Here is a 12,986-nt window from a genome sequence, read left to right on the forward strand (position 1 = left end):
TCTCTGCCTCTCTTGTTGTGCAGTGATGCAGTGAATGGACCCCTAGCTTGGCTCTAAATTCTCCTGCATAATCAACACAAGAGCTCCCCTGAGAGAGAGGCCAGCAGCATGATGTGCTGCATTATTAAAAGAGCTTTCCTGCTCCAAGGACTGATGGGAAGGAACCAGAGAAAACTAAAAAGACAGAATCCAGCTAAAGTTCCAGCACAAAAGCAGCAGATATAGTGGGGATTATAGTGACTGAAGCGTCTGTCAACATCCAGTTGAGAAAGCTCGGATGAATGGAAACTTTTTGAAGCCACAGGAAGAAGGAAGTACATCTTGTTAAAACAGATCAAATGGAAAGTAAAGCCGAGTTATTAAGCAAACAAAACAAATAGTGAATGGAGATAAGAATCAAAACTCTCCCACTTGGTAGACGCACAATACAGTCTAAAAATTGACTCATCAATGAATGCATGTGGGTGGGACTATAAGGCTGTCAGAGTTGCACGAAGAGAAAAGCACCGATCAGTGTGGTAGCAAACATCCACAGAAAGAGGCCCGGCATTCCAGCTGTGTGACTTCTCACCATGCATATTCAAACCCAAACTTCCCAGGTCTGAAGTCAAGTCCCTATGCAGGAATCTGAAGTTCTAGCTACTGCTGAACCCACTCAGCGCATATCAACGCAGAGTTTTTATGCCTAAGAAAGCAGTTTCTCATAATTAACATTCAAAAGTTGCCATGTTTTCCCAGAAGTGTGATAAAAGTGAAGCTCAGACAGTCAAACCTCTACACATGCTAAACTGAAAGCTTCACAGGACATCAATCTTTTATCAGATAAATCAAAATGCTTGAGGTATCTCTATGGATTACAATCATACTAAGTTACACCATCATGTAGTGAGCAGGTGGTACTGATAAATCAGTGCAGAAACTGGACAGATCCTCACATGGGAACAGATGGAGGCCAGCAATACATTTTCCATCCTGAGTGTGAACTTTACTCCAACATCTTGTTTACCACTTCTAACTTTAAGATTTATTCAGGTGCGTAAAAGAACAATAAAATGGCGACATGATTTTTCTAGCTTCCACATATGTTTAAAATTTTACCACGTGAAACCACCTGTTTCTTCACTGCCAGTAATAAAACACATGACTTGCGCTTGTGGTAAAACTGCCAGAAATGAACCACTAAAAGTATTTTGGTTAGAGTGCTGCAACGGAGTTTAAGACAGACATTCATATGACAGCGTTTAACTTTTACAGGACAAAGACAGTGTCTTGGTATTGAACATGCCAGTGGAAATCTCGAAAAGGTTTCCCATCTGGGGTGAGTTTGCACTGACATGTCTGATTAACATGAAGCTTTCGTCTAAAAAAAAGTGTTTTAAAAACTGCTCATTCTGACCCAGCAAAGTCTTTTTACGAGATTCACTGAACCGCAGGAACCAAAGGAAAATGATGGAAAATATGGCTCTGATCTCAAGACAATACTCCCCACCACCACCTTATATTGCCAATAATATCAAGTTTTATGAAACATTTTCAATGCTATGACAATGACAATATATAGGGTTTAAGGTGATTAGTCAGATCCAGAATCAACTCAAAGGATGTAAGACATGTGCCTCAATGGTTTGTTTCACTGCAGCGACCTCCACCCAAACCTTTGAAGTTTACACATTGATGAACAGGGTGTGCCAGAACAGCAAACAACAGATGTAAAAGGGATATAAAGAGGGACAGTGTGGAGGAACTAAAGCCTCAGGGTCTTACTAAAATTACACTCTGCTGCGGGGCTTCTTTTTTGCTCATAGTAATGGTTTATGCTCTGCAGCCATGCTGATCTGTGCCTTCTGTCCCCATAACACACATGCGGGAAGTTGTTTTCTCTCCCCAGCTATCTCTCTCTTCATTCTTTTGTGCTGATTGCACACGTGCCAGTGGGGCAGGGAAGACAGATGGCACCCTGCTGACCTCAGGGACTACGCAGATCAAAGCTCTATGTATAAAAGCACAGGCTCACACAAAGAAAGCCTACACAGAAGGTAAAGATGACATCTGAACATTTGCATCTTTTTATCTTCCATCAAAATGAGGCATGATTGACATCCTTTCCCAAAACCACTAACAGGATCTTTTCTTCCTGTACAATTAATTGTGTTCACCGAAAATTTGAATGAATGGAATGAAGGATGGAACAACCTCTCACTCTGAGCTCTGGAACCAATCTACTAGGAGTTCAGAGGACAACAGGAAGCCGGGGGTCAGACTAATGACCCCACAAATTCCTGTTTTTCAGCTACTGCTTTACTCTGTCCCTCCACCCCCTAACCTCAGACTCTGTCCCTCTGTCATCCTGTTCCTCTTGGTCTCCTCGCTTTCAACTGAGTCACCCTCATCTGGACATCTCCTCCTAGCCATCTGTTAGTGGCTGCTAATGTTTTCCCGTTTCCTCTTCCTTTGCCACTTCAGCGTTTTGTTTTACTGTTTTCTGCCCAACTTTCTAGTCTTTTTCAACTAAACTACTTTATCTCAAATCATTACCATATTTTAATGAACTAGTAATGTTTGCTTTTTTTAATGTTCTAAAGCCTTTTAGAACAAGAAAAAAATAAATAAATAAAAGCGGAATCCAAATGCTTCTGTCAGGAGCAAGATGTGAGATCATTGTTTGGAACATAAACATGAAAATCTATTTCTAAAAGTTACTGAAACTATTCAAATGGAAACATCTACATGAAACATATTCCGGTAATTCCTCATGAAGCCCTCACCTCACTGATTGAGTTCATAGGCTCCTTCCTGCTGAGTGTCATGTTGAGTGTGTTGTTGTGACTCAGCATGGGAGTCTTCATAAATACAAAGTCACTTCGACTTGAGATGGTGGAGTAACAGGGCCTGTAGGTGCGTGTGTATGGCTCCTGGGGGCCTCCTACAACCTCCATATATCGGATAGGTCCATCAGTGTTAAGCTGCAGGTGCAGGTCTTTGCTGGGCCTCTGATGGTAGCGGCTGGACCTGTGGCGACCGTAGCAGCAGCACTCAGAGTCCCCAAACCCTGGGCCGCGGTGCCGCAAGCAGCGTACCATAAGAACAAAAAAAGTGATGAAGGACACTGCTGACACGCAGGCCAAAGAAATGATGAGATAAAAAGTGATATTCGGCATCCCGGTGCTGGGATATAAGCGATCAGGAGCTGCTGGAGGACTGTTGATTGGGCTCTTTTCGTCCACAGTTACTGTAATGTTCACAGAGCAAGATTTCGGGGGGTCACCATTGTCCTGGATAATGACTGTTATGTCATACGTTGACCCCTCTTCCTCCTCAGCCCACTTTCGAGTGGTTCGGAGCTCCCCAGTGTGGGCCCCAATGCGAAACATGCCAGCATTTGGCCCTGGCGCGATTGAATAAAATAACCATGCATTGTGTCCACTGTCTGCATCCACTCCAACCAGTTTGCTTACAACATGCCCCGGCCCAATAGAAGGGGGCACCGTAAGCTGCAGTCTTTTGTCTTTAGGGAAGGAGGGATGAACAACCACTGGTGCATTGTCATTCACATCCACCACAAACACATGCACAGTGACATTTTTTGTCCGTGGGGGCACCCCGGCATCCTGGGCCTGCACCTCAATGCGGAAAGCATTGAGCTGTTCATGATCCAGCGAGCGCAGGCTGTAGATGTGGCCTGTCTCTGGGTTGATGTACACATAAGACGTAATGGGCGAGCCCTGCACCATGCTGGGGAGGATGGTGTAAGTGACGCGAGCGTTTTCTGCCAGGTCCGGGTCGGTGGCAGAAACGGCTGTGATGGGGGAGCTGGGGACGTTGTTCTCGGGAATGTCTACGGAGTAAGAAGCCTGAGAGAAGATGGGAGCGTTGTCGTTTACGTCAGAGAGCTTTACTACAAAGGTGGTCTGTGATGACAGAGGAGGGGAGCCGGCATCAGTGGCTTTGAGGAGCACTGTGTACTCTGGGACAGTCTCTCGGTCCAGCTTGCCTGCAGTGGTGAGGCTGTAATGTGACCCAGCAGCTGAAGTCAGTTTGAAGGGCAATCCTGGAGCGATGGTTAATGTGACCTTCCCATTGTCACCAGAGTCTGGGTCCTTGGCACTTACGAGCGCAATCACTGTTCCTGGAGGTGTGTCCTCTTTGATGGGACTAGTAAGTGACGTCAGCGTGACCTCTGGCGCATTGTCGTTCACATCAGTGATGCTCACTATGACATTACAGGAGCCCTCCATAGCAGGGGAGCCGTTGTCTCTGGCCTGGACTGTGATGTGATACTCCGTGGCTTTCTCGTAATCCACGTCCCCTTTCACCCGAACCTCTCCACTTTTCGAATCCACACTGAACAGCTGCTGGACGCGATCCGCCGTGTATTTGCTGAACAGGAACGTGATCTCCCCGTTTCTGCCAGAATCCGCGTCCGTCGCGTTTAATGTGGTTACTAAAGTGCCCGGCGCCACGTTTTCCAACAGATTCACTTTCATGACTTGCTCTCGGAAGACCGGCGCGTTGTCATTCACGTCCAGAACTCGAATGAGCAGAAGCGTGGAGCCGGATTTCTCCGGCGTGCCGCCATCCACCGCCGTGAGCAGCAGGCGGAAGGAGGCCTGCGTCTCCCTGTCCAAAGGCTTGTCCACCACCAGCTCAGGAAACTTGCTGCCGTCGCTTTTAGTTTGCACATTTAGAACAAAAAAGTCATTCGCTGCCAGATGATAGTCGCGCAAAGAGTTGGCGCCCACATCTGGATCGTGCGCGCTCTCCAGCCGGAACCGCGTCCCTGGCGCGGCCGCCTCTGACACCTCCAAAGAAATGTTGCGCGTGGAAAACTGCGGAGCATTGTCATTCACGTCCAGCACTTTCACCTCCACGCGGAAAGTATCCAATGGGCGAGTCAGAAGGATTTGAAGATTTAATAAACATATTGAGCTCAGCTCGCACAATTCTTCTCTGTCAATTTTTTCCTTGATTATCAACTCGCCTGTGTCTCGTTTCACCTCGAAGTACTGCACGGAGGAGGGCTTGTCGGATGACACTTGTAAGTTCCTCTCGGCAATCCTCTCAGGCGAGAGCCCCAAATCTTTAGCAATGTTTCCAACCACAGAGCCCGGACTGATTTCCTCCGACACCGAGTAGCTGACCAGAGCGGACGCGGAGGAGAAGCAGGCGAGGCAGAGGCAGAGCCCCCACAGCCTCCCTCCTCCGGAGCGCTTCCTCTGCCCGGAGTCCATTGTGCTGCGCTCCGAGGGAACTTTTTCACTCCTTTCCTCGTAATGTTTCCATTGTCGCGCTAAAACAGGACTCGGTGTAAACACTTCCACTCTAAAAGCAAAGCGACGGGCCGCTTTGATGAGATCATGACGAGAAAATAATAGTAAAAATAAAGTAAAATAACAAAGAAAAGAAGTTCGGAGTAGTTTCTGACTCCGCTAGAACTCTCTGCCGTCTCCCTCGCCTCAGTCTCCTCATGGGCGGAGAGAGCGCAGAACCCGTCCCTTTCATTGGAAGGCAGGGCAGCGCTGTCACAGTTTTTACGCACGCGCGCGCGCACACTGAGCGCCCTCCACACACAGAGAGATAAAAGGAAACAATCTCTAACTTTACAAAGTTTACTAAAGTTCACTGTTCCAAACTTTTGAGACGTAGCCAAAAAATGATCCATATTTATATTACTATTTGACTAATATACTCAATCACGTGACCTTCAGAGGTACCAGGACCATTCATAGAGAAAACAAAACATGAGTGAACTGTTTGTCTTATGAACTGATGCTCTTTGTGGCCGCTCGGAGGCGCGGTTTCCAAACTTGCCAAACATTTCATGCCATCTTTACAAAAAATACAAACTCAGGGTAGAAAAAAAAATTCCTTAAAAAGTAAAACAAAAGTACATGCAATTAAGATGATTTAATGGTGCAATTATTTTTGACGGTTTAATCTAAATCTAAATTTGTTTTAGCTCTTTAATAAGGGTTCGGTTTTGTCCAAATGCTATTTTATACTGAATATCTTAACCGTTTTATAAAAGTAACAGTCAAAGTACTGCGATTATAAACGCGTTCAATCAATATCTGGCCAATATTTTATAATTCAACCATTTTTTATGAATCTGAGGTCTGTTACCCAACAGTTCTAAAATTAAATTATTCAGGCTCAAACTTCTATATAATCAAACATTGCTACTTTAATAAAAACAAATGGAAAAGTATCCATCTTATACTGCATAGAAATTAATTTTGAGATTGATAAATTATGTGGGAAATAGTGGTTGCTTTAGCATAAAAAAAGAACCACAAACTTCCCTCACATTTTTTTTTTTTTTTTGGTTTTTACAAAGGGGCCTAAATTTCAAAAAATAAAAACAAGAGTAACATGACTTAAAAAAAAAGTTTACATGGCACAATTAACAAAAGTTATGTAATTGTTGCATTCAAAACATTTGTTTTCATAAAAATTTTTTTAACGCAGATCACATTTTAATTTCAGAAAAACACATTATTTTTTAATGTAATAAATTACAGAGCTTTTGTTATTAGATCCTGTTTCTGCTTTTAAAGTTTAGCTTAGACCAGATGCTTCTGCTCACCTGCTGGCTCTCAAAGGTCCAGGTGCTGTCAGGTAAAGAGGCGTCCAGCACACTGATGACCTCCTTAAAGTCTGTGGTGCTGCTGGGTTTAATCAGAGTGAAATCACTGTACTCTGACATGGGAGACATGCAGGACCTGAAGGACTGACTCTGAGACATCATGTCTCCTCCCAGGACCTCCACGTACTTGATGGGTCCATCGGTGTTGAGCTGAATCTGCAGGTTTCTGTTGGGGTTCTTGTAATCCTCAGAGTCTTGGCGTCTCATGCAGCAGCAGCTGCCGCTGCTTCTGCTGCTCCTCATGCATTTCACCGCTAAGATGACAAACGTCAGCAGAGACAGCACGGACACCGAGGCCAGAGACAGGATCAGATAAAGGGTGATTCTGCCGCTTTTCTTGCTGGGCTCGGACGCTTTGTGGAGTCGCAGCTCTGAGATGGGCTCATGGAGAGCGTCCTCCAGCAGGATGGACACGGTGACGGTGGCGGATTGGAGCGGCTCTCCGTCGTCTTTGATCTCCAGGATCAGCCTCTGAGAGGAGTCGTCCTGCTCGGACACAGCGCGTTTAGTCCTCACCTCTCCTGTGTACAGATTGACGCTGAACAGAGAGGCGTCTGTGGCCTCCGCCAGTCTGTAGGAGATCCAGGCGTTATGGCCCGAGTCCGCGTCCACTGCCGTCACCTTGGTGACCAGGTGACCCGCTTTGGCGGAGCGGGGCATCCTCTGGTGAGACAGGGAGCCCAGAGCAGCGGACGAGGGGTAAATGACGGCGGGGGCGTTATCGTTCTGGTCCAGGATAAAGACGTGGACAGTAGCGTTGCTGCTGAGAGAAGGAGAGCCCTGGTCCTTGGCCTGAACGTGGATCTCAAACACCTTCAGCTTCTCATAGTCAAACGAGTGCATGCTGTAGATGCTGCCGTTCTCTGAGTTCATGTAAACATAGGAGGACACGGACACGTCCTGAACTTTAGAGTCCAGGATGGAGTAAGAGATCTTTGCGTTTTCACCTGAATCCAGATCAGACGCGGATACTGAGAACAGAATAGAACCCGGAACTCCGTTCTCCTTCAAATACACGTTATAAGACCTCTGCGTAAAAACTGGAGGGTTGTCATTCACGTCAGTAACGCCAACAAATACGGTTTTCTTGCTTGAAAGAGGAGGAGAACCCGAATCAGTCGCCATTATCTCGATCTTGTACCTTGGACAGCTCTCTCTGTCTAAAGCTGCGCTCGTAACCAGCGCGTAATTGTTAGAGAAAGACGGTTTCAGGCTAAAGGGGGTTCCTTTTGTAAGCTGTAATGTTACTTTTCCGTTATCACCCGAGTCAAGGTCTCGAGCACTGATCAAAGCAACCACCGATCCACTCGGTGCGTCCTCGCGGACAGGTTTGGGCTGAGAAGTGAGGACGATTTCAGGAGGGTTGTCATTGAAATCAACGACATCCACTTGGACGCGGCAGTGGCCCTCCATTTGCGGGCTTCCTTTGTCTCTGGCAGTTACATCAATGTCGTAAGATTTTGCGGTTTCATAGTCTAACTGTCCTTTCAGCGTGATCTCACCTGTTAAGGAGTTAATATCAAAGGTTGATAAGACAAATTCTGGTGTTCGTTGGCTGAATAGGAATTCAATTTCGCCGTTCAAACCTTCGTCTGCGTCCGTGGCTTTCGGTTTAATAATTAAAACTCCTTTTGGACTATTCTCAGTCACGGATACTTTGTACATCTTTTTCTCAAATAAAGGGAAGTTATCATTTATATCAAGAACGTTTATAGTTAACTGCGTCGTTCCGGATCTTGCGGGATTTCCTCCGTCTAAAGCTGTGAGTAAAATTTTGTGAACAGATTTCTTCTCCCGATCTAAAGTCTTTTCTAAAACGAGCTCTGGAACGATCTTACCACCTTCAGCTTCTTTGACTTTTAAGGAAAAACACTCATTTTTACCGAGCGTGTACGATTTGAGTGAATTTGCGCCAACGTCGGGGTCTAATGCGCTCTCCAGAGGAAAACTTGTACCTACTGCTGCCGATTCAGCTATATTCAAAAGTAATTCAGTTAAATGAAAAGCTGGAGAATTATCATTAATATCTCGTATTTCTACTTCTATCCGATGCAGCTGAAGCGGGTCTTCAATAACGACTTGCAGAGGTAAGACACAGCTCGCGCTTTGTGCGCACAAAGCCTCCCTGTCTATTCTGTCGTTCACCAGCAGCTCGCCCTTCCCCGCATCCACGCTGAAATACTGCTCACCAGCCTCGGACGCGACGCGTAATTTACGCTCAAAAATCTCCGACAGTCCCAAACCCAGATCTTTGGCCAGGTTTCCGACCACAGATCCTCTCTTCAGCTCCTCCGGGATGCTGTATCGAGTCTGTGCGTCTATTGTACTCCACAGGAGAAAGAAATGATGCCACCACAGAGCCCGCCATCTCCAGGCTCGGTGTCCTTTTCCTTTTGTCATCCCCGGTTAGAAATAAAACATAATTCCCATTCCTCAAGAAAAAATGATCAAGGAGTGATAATCCATATTCCAAAAACAAGGCATATCCAGATCCGACCGTGCATTTTTATGATCTAAATCTGAGTTAGAATAAAAACCTACAGCTCTGTGAAACCCTAGCGCGGTTTGCCGGTCACAGCTTTGTGGTTGCTGAGGCTGCATGGAGGAGGGAGTAGATCTCTTTGTACAGTGATGAATGTGATTGGTGCTCAGCTTCCATCTCTGATATCCAATGAGGAAGACGCAGGGGAGCACATACCGAGCTGCAGTAAAAGATTGGAGGCGCCACATCCTGCTTTTAATTTTTAATGGGGGATATTTTTAAATACACCCATATGAAAATTGTATATTTTAAGGACAATTATATTTTAATTTTTGATGAAAAGTTTACAGAAAATCTTTTATTATTATTATTATTATTATTATTATTATTTTAAGAAGGTGTGTGTGTGTGTGTGGCATGAGCTTTCCTTACTACTGCATACATTAGGTAAATATTAGGTTAAAATATAGTAATGTTTCTTTAAAAAATATTTTTAGGTTATTTATTAAGTCATCTATTGTCTTGTTAGAAACGCAAACGAGAAAAACTGCTTCAAACAACGTTTTTAGCTCTCACAATAAAAGGAGCTGTCCACCACTCAAGTGCTGAACACACTTGCTTCAAAATGCCATCCAATCAACGAATAGTTAAAAAATATAATTAACAAGCCTCTCTCAGATATATTTCTATAGACAAAAAACATATATATTTTAAAATATAAGCAAATTATTAATACTGTAACACAATTATTTGGGTTTATTTTTCAGTTGATTTTTGCTGTACAGATGTCAACACAGATTCAACAAACTAATCGATATCACTGACGTGCAAAAAATAAAATATATTTTTTTAAGGTGTATTTTTACAGGCTCACCTGCTGACTCTCAAAGGTCCAGGTGCTGTCAGGTAAAGAGGCGTCCAGCACACTGATGACCTCCTTAAAGTCTGTGGTGCTGCTGGGTTTAATCAGAGTGAAATCACTGTACTCTGACATGGGAGACATGCAGGACCTGAAGGACTGACTCTGAGACATCATGTCTCCTCCCAGGACCTCCACGTACTTGATGGGTCCATCGGTGTTGAGCTGAATCTGCAGGTTTCTGTTGGGGTTCTTGTGATCCTCAGAGTCTTGGCGTCTCATGCAGCAGCAGCTGCCGCTGCTTCTGCTGCTCCTCATGCATTTCACCGCTAAGATGACAAACGTCAGCAGAGACAGCACGGACACCGAGGCCAGAGACAGGATCAGATAAAGGGTGATTCTGCCGCTTTTCTTGCTGGGCTCGGACGCTTTGTGGAGTCGCAGCTCTGAGATGGGCTCATGGAGAGCGTCCTCCAGCAGGATGGACACGGTGACGGTGGCGGATTGGAGCGGCTCTCCGTCGTCTTTGATCTCCAGGATCAGCCTCTGAGAGGAGTCGTCCTGCTCGGACACAGCGCGTTTAGTCCTCACCTCTCCTGTGTACAGATTGACGCTGAACAGAGAGGCGTCTGTGGCCTCCGCCAGTCTGTAGGAGATCCAGGCGTTATGGCCCGAGTCCGCGTCCACCGCCGTCACCTTGGTGACCAGGTGACCCGCTTTGGCGGAGCGGGGCATCCTCTGATGAGACAGGGAGCCCAGAGCAGCGGATGAGGGGTAAATGACAGCGGGGGCGTTATCGTTTTGGTCCAGGATAAAGACGTGGACAGTTGCGTTGCTGCTGAGAGAAGGAGAGCCCTGGTCCTTGGCCTGAACGTGGATCTCAAACACCTTCAGCTTCTCATAGTCAAACGAGTGCATGCTGTAGATGCTGCCGTTCTCTGAGTTCATGTAAACATAGGAGGACACGGACACGTCCTGAACTTTAGAGTCCAGGATGGAGTAAGAGATCTTTGCGTTTTCACCTGAATCCAGATCAGACGCGGATACTGAGAACAGAATACAACCCGGAACTCCGTTCTCCTTCAAATACACGATATAAGATTTCTGCGTAAAAACGGGAGGGTTGTCATTCACGTCAGTGATGCTCACTGTGATCATTTTTATGCTGGAAAGTGGAGGAGAGCCTGAATCTGTCGCTGTTATCTCCACTTTATACTCTGAAAATATCTCTCTGTCTAAAGCACCATTTGTTATGAGAGCATAATTATTAGAAAAAGAAGGCTTAAGTGCAAAAGGAGACCCGTTAGTGATTTTTAACCTTACTTTGCCGTTATTACCAGAATCTTGGTCTCTTGCATTAATTAAAGCCACAACTGTGCCTTTCGGTGAATCCTCTTGCACTGGATTTGGTTTCGAAGTTAAAACGATTTCTGGCACATTATCATTAAGATCCATCACCATAATCTGAACCCGACAGTGTCCCTCCATCTGAGGAACTCCCTTGTCTCTGGCAGTTATCCGTATTTCATACATTGCGCCCTTTTCATAATCTAAAGGCTCCAATAATGAAATGTCCCCCTTTTCTTGATCTATTTTAAAAACAGACTGCAGCGACTGCGGAGTGTGTTCAGCGAACACATATTCAATCTCGCCGTTAACACCCTCATCTGCGTCCGTGGCTTCAACTCTGACGAGCACGGAACCAACCACGCCATTTTCAGGAACCGTCACGTTATAGAAAGGCATTTTGAACACGGGAACATTATCATTGTTGTCCATCACGCTTACAGTAATTTTTGCGGTTCCAGTTTTAACGGGATTACCTCCGTCTGAAGCAATCAGTAGCAAATGATGGACACTTTGTTTTTCTCTATCGAGGGATTTGTCTAAAACCAGTTCAGGAACCTGACGGTCTCCTGACAAATCTTTCATTTTCAGGCTAAAACACTCGTTTTTACTTAGTGTGTATATTTTAACTGAATTGCTGCCGACGTCCAGATCCTCCGCTGGGTCTAAAGGGAAACGGACCCCCGTGGCGGTGGATTCAGCTATCTTTAAAAATCGCTCTTCCGTTAAAAAAACGGGATAATTATCATTAATGTCTTTTATTTCCACCTCGATTCTGTGTAGTTGCAACGGATTCTCGGTCACAATTTGCAGAGGTAAAACACAGCTCGCGCTTTGTGCGCACAAAGCTTCCCTGTCTATTCTGTCGTTCACCAGCAGCTCTCCTCGCCCCGCATCCACGCTGAAATACTGCTCACCAGCCTCGGACGCGACGCGTAATTTACGCTCAAAAATCTCCGACAGTCCCAAACCCAGATCTTTGGCTACATTTCCGACCACCGATCCTTGCTTAAGTTCCTCTGGGATGCTGTACCGAGTCTGTCCGTCTGTTGTACTCCACAAAAGGAAGAAATGATGCCACCACAGGGCCTGCCATCTCCATTCGCGGTACCCCATCCTCTTTTGTCCTCCCCGGGTGCAGCCCGGCCTGTTAAAATGATTGATTCCCAACAAAAGGATCCATGTGAACTGGATTAAAACCCATACCGAGAAACAAATATTCCTGGTGGAATTGTTGAAAAACAAGCAATAAAAATCTGAATCCAAAAGCCATCGAGTGCGCGCATTTTCTCTCCGCGCCTCCGCACGAGCGCACTGAGAGATGCTGTGCTGGAAGCGAGAGGGGGTGGAGTTGATCTCTTTGTACAAAACTGTCATCTATTGGACTACATCATCACACGGGACTGTCCAATCACAAGAAGCGTGAGCTGCTCAGAAAGCTGCTCCGCTCTCAGTCAAACACTGAGGGAGTGAGAGCACAACCAAACGGTATTTGGGCTTGTACACCACACCTCACAAATACAATCTAAATGTGGCGGTTAAATAATATTTTCTAAATGATTGATGTTATTACGGTCATATGTTGTTTAATAATTCATTCCAAACTAAAGCCAAACACGAGTTCAACAGCTCAGTTTTTGTCTTGTAAAGAAATA

The 12,986-nt window shown here is 45.5% G+C and overlaps 1 protein-coding gene across 34 annotated transcripts in view; it reads right to left on the minus strand.

Moving 5' to 3' along the window:
* The window catches only part of LOC112153685 (protocadherin gamma-C5), a 529,198-nt gene that overhangs the window by 9,719 nt on the left and 506,493 nt on the right, over nt 1–12,986 (minus strand). For 4 of the 34 annotated variants that reach the window (XM_036213870.1, XM_036213869.1, XM_036213868.1 and 1 more), the window contains exon 1: nt 10,000–12,825. The exons of 25 other annotated variants lie outside the window; for them this stretch is intronic. In XM_036213870.1, the coding sequence (XP_036069763.1) occupies nt 10,000–12,708 (2,709 nt within the window). In that variant the 5' untranslated portion in view covers nt 12,709–12,825. Of the gene's footprint in view, nt 1–2,765; nt 5,487–6,583; nt 9,361–9,999; nt 12,826–12,986 lie in introns of those variants that run through there. 5 more of the 34 variants (XM_036213876.1, XM_036213881.1, XM_036213875.1 and 2 more) reach the window with 5 other exon arrangements.

The sequence above is a fragment of the Oryzias melastigma genome, linkage group LG10 (assembly GCF_002922805.2).
Source record: "Oryzias melastigma strain HK-1 linkage group LG10, ASM292280v2, whole genome shotgun sequence".
NCBI lineage: Eukaryota > Metazoa > Chordata > Actinopteri > Beloniformes > Adrianichthyidae > Oryzias > Oryzias melastigma.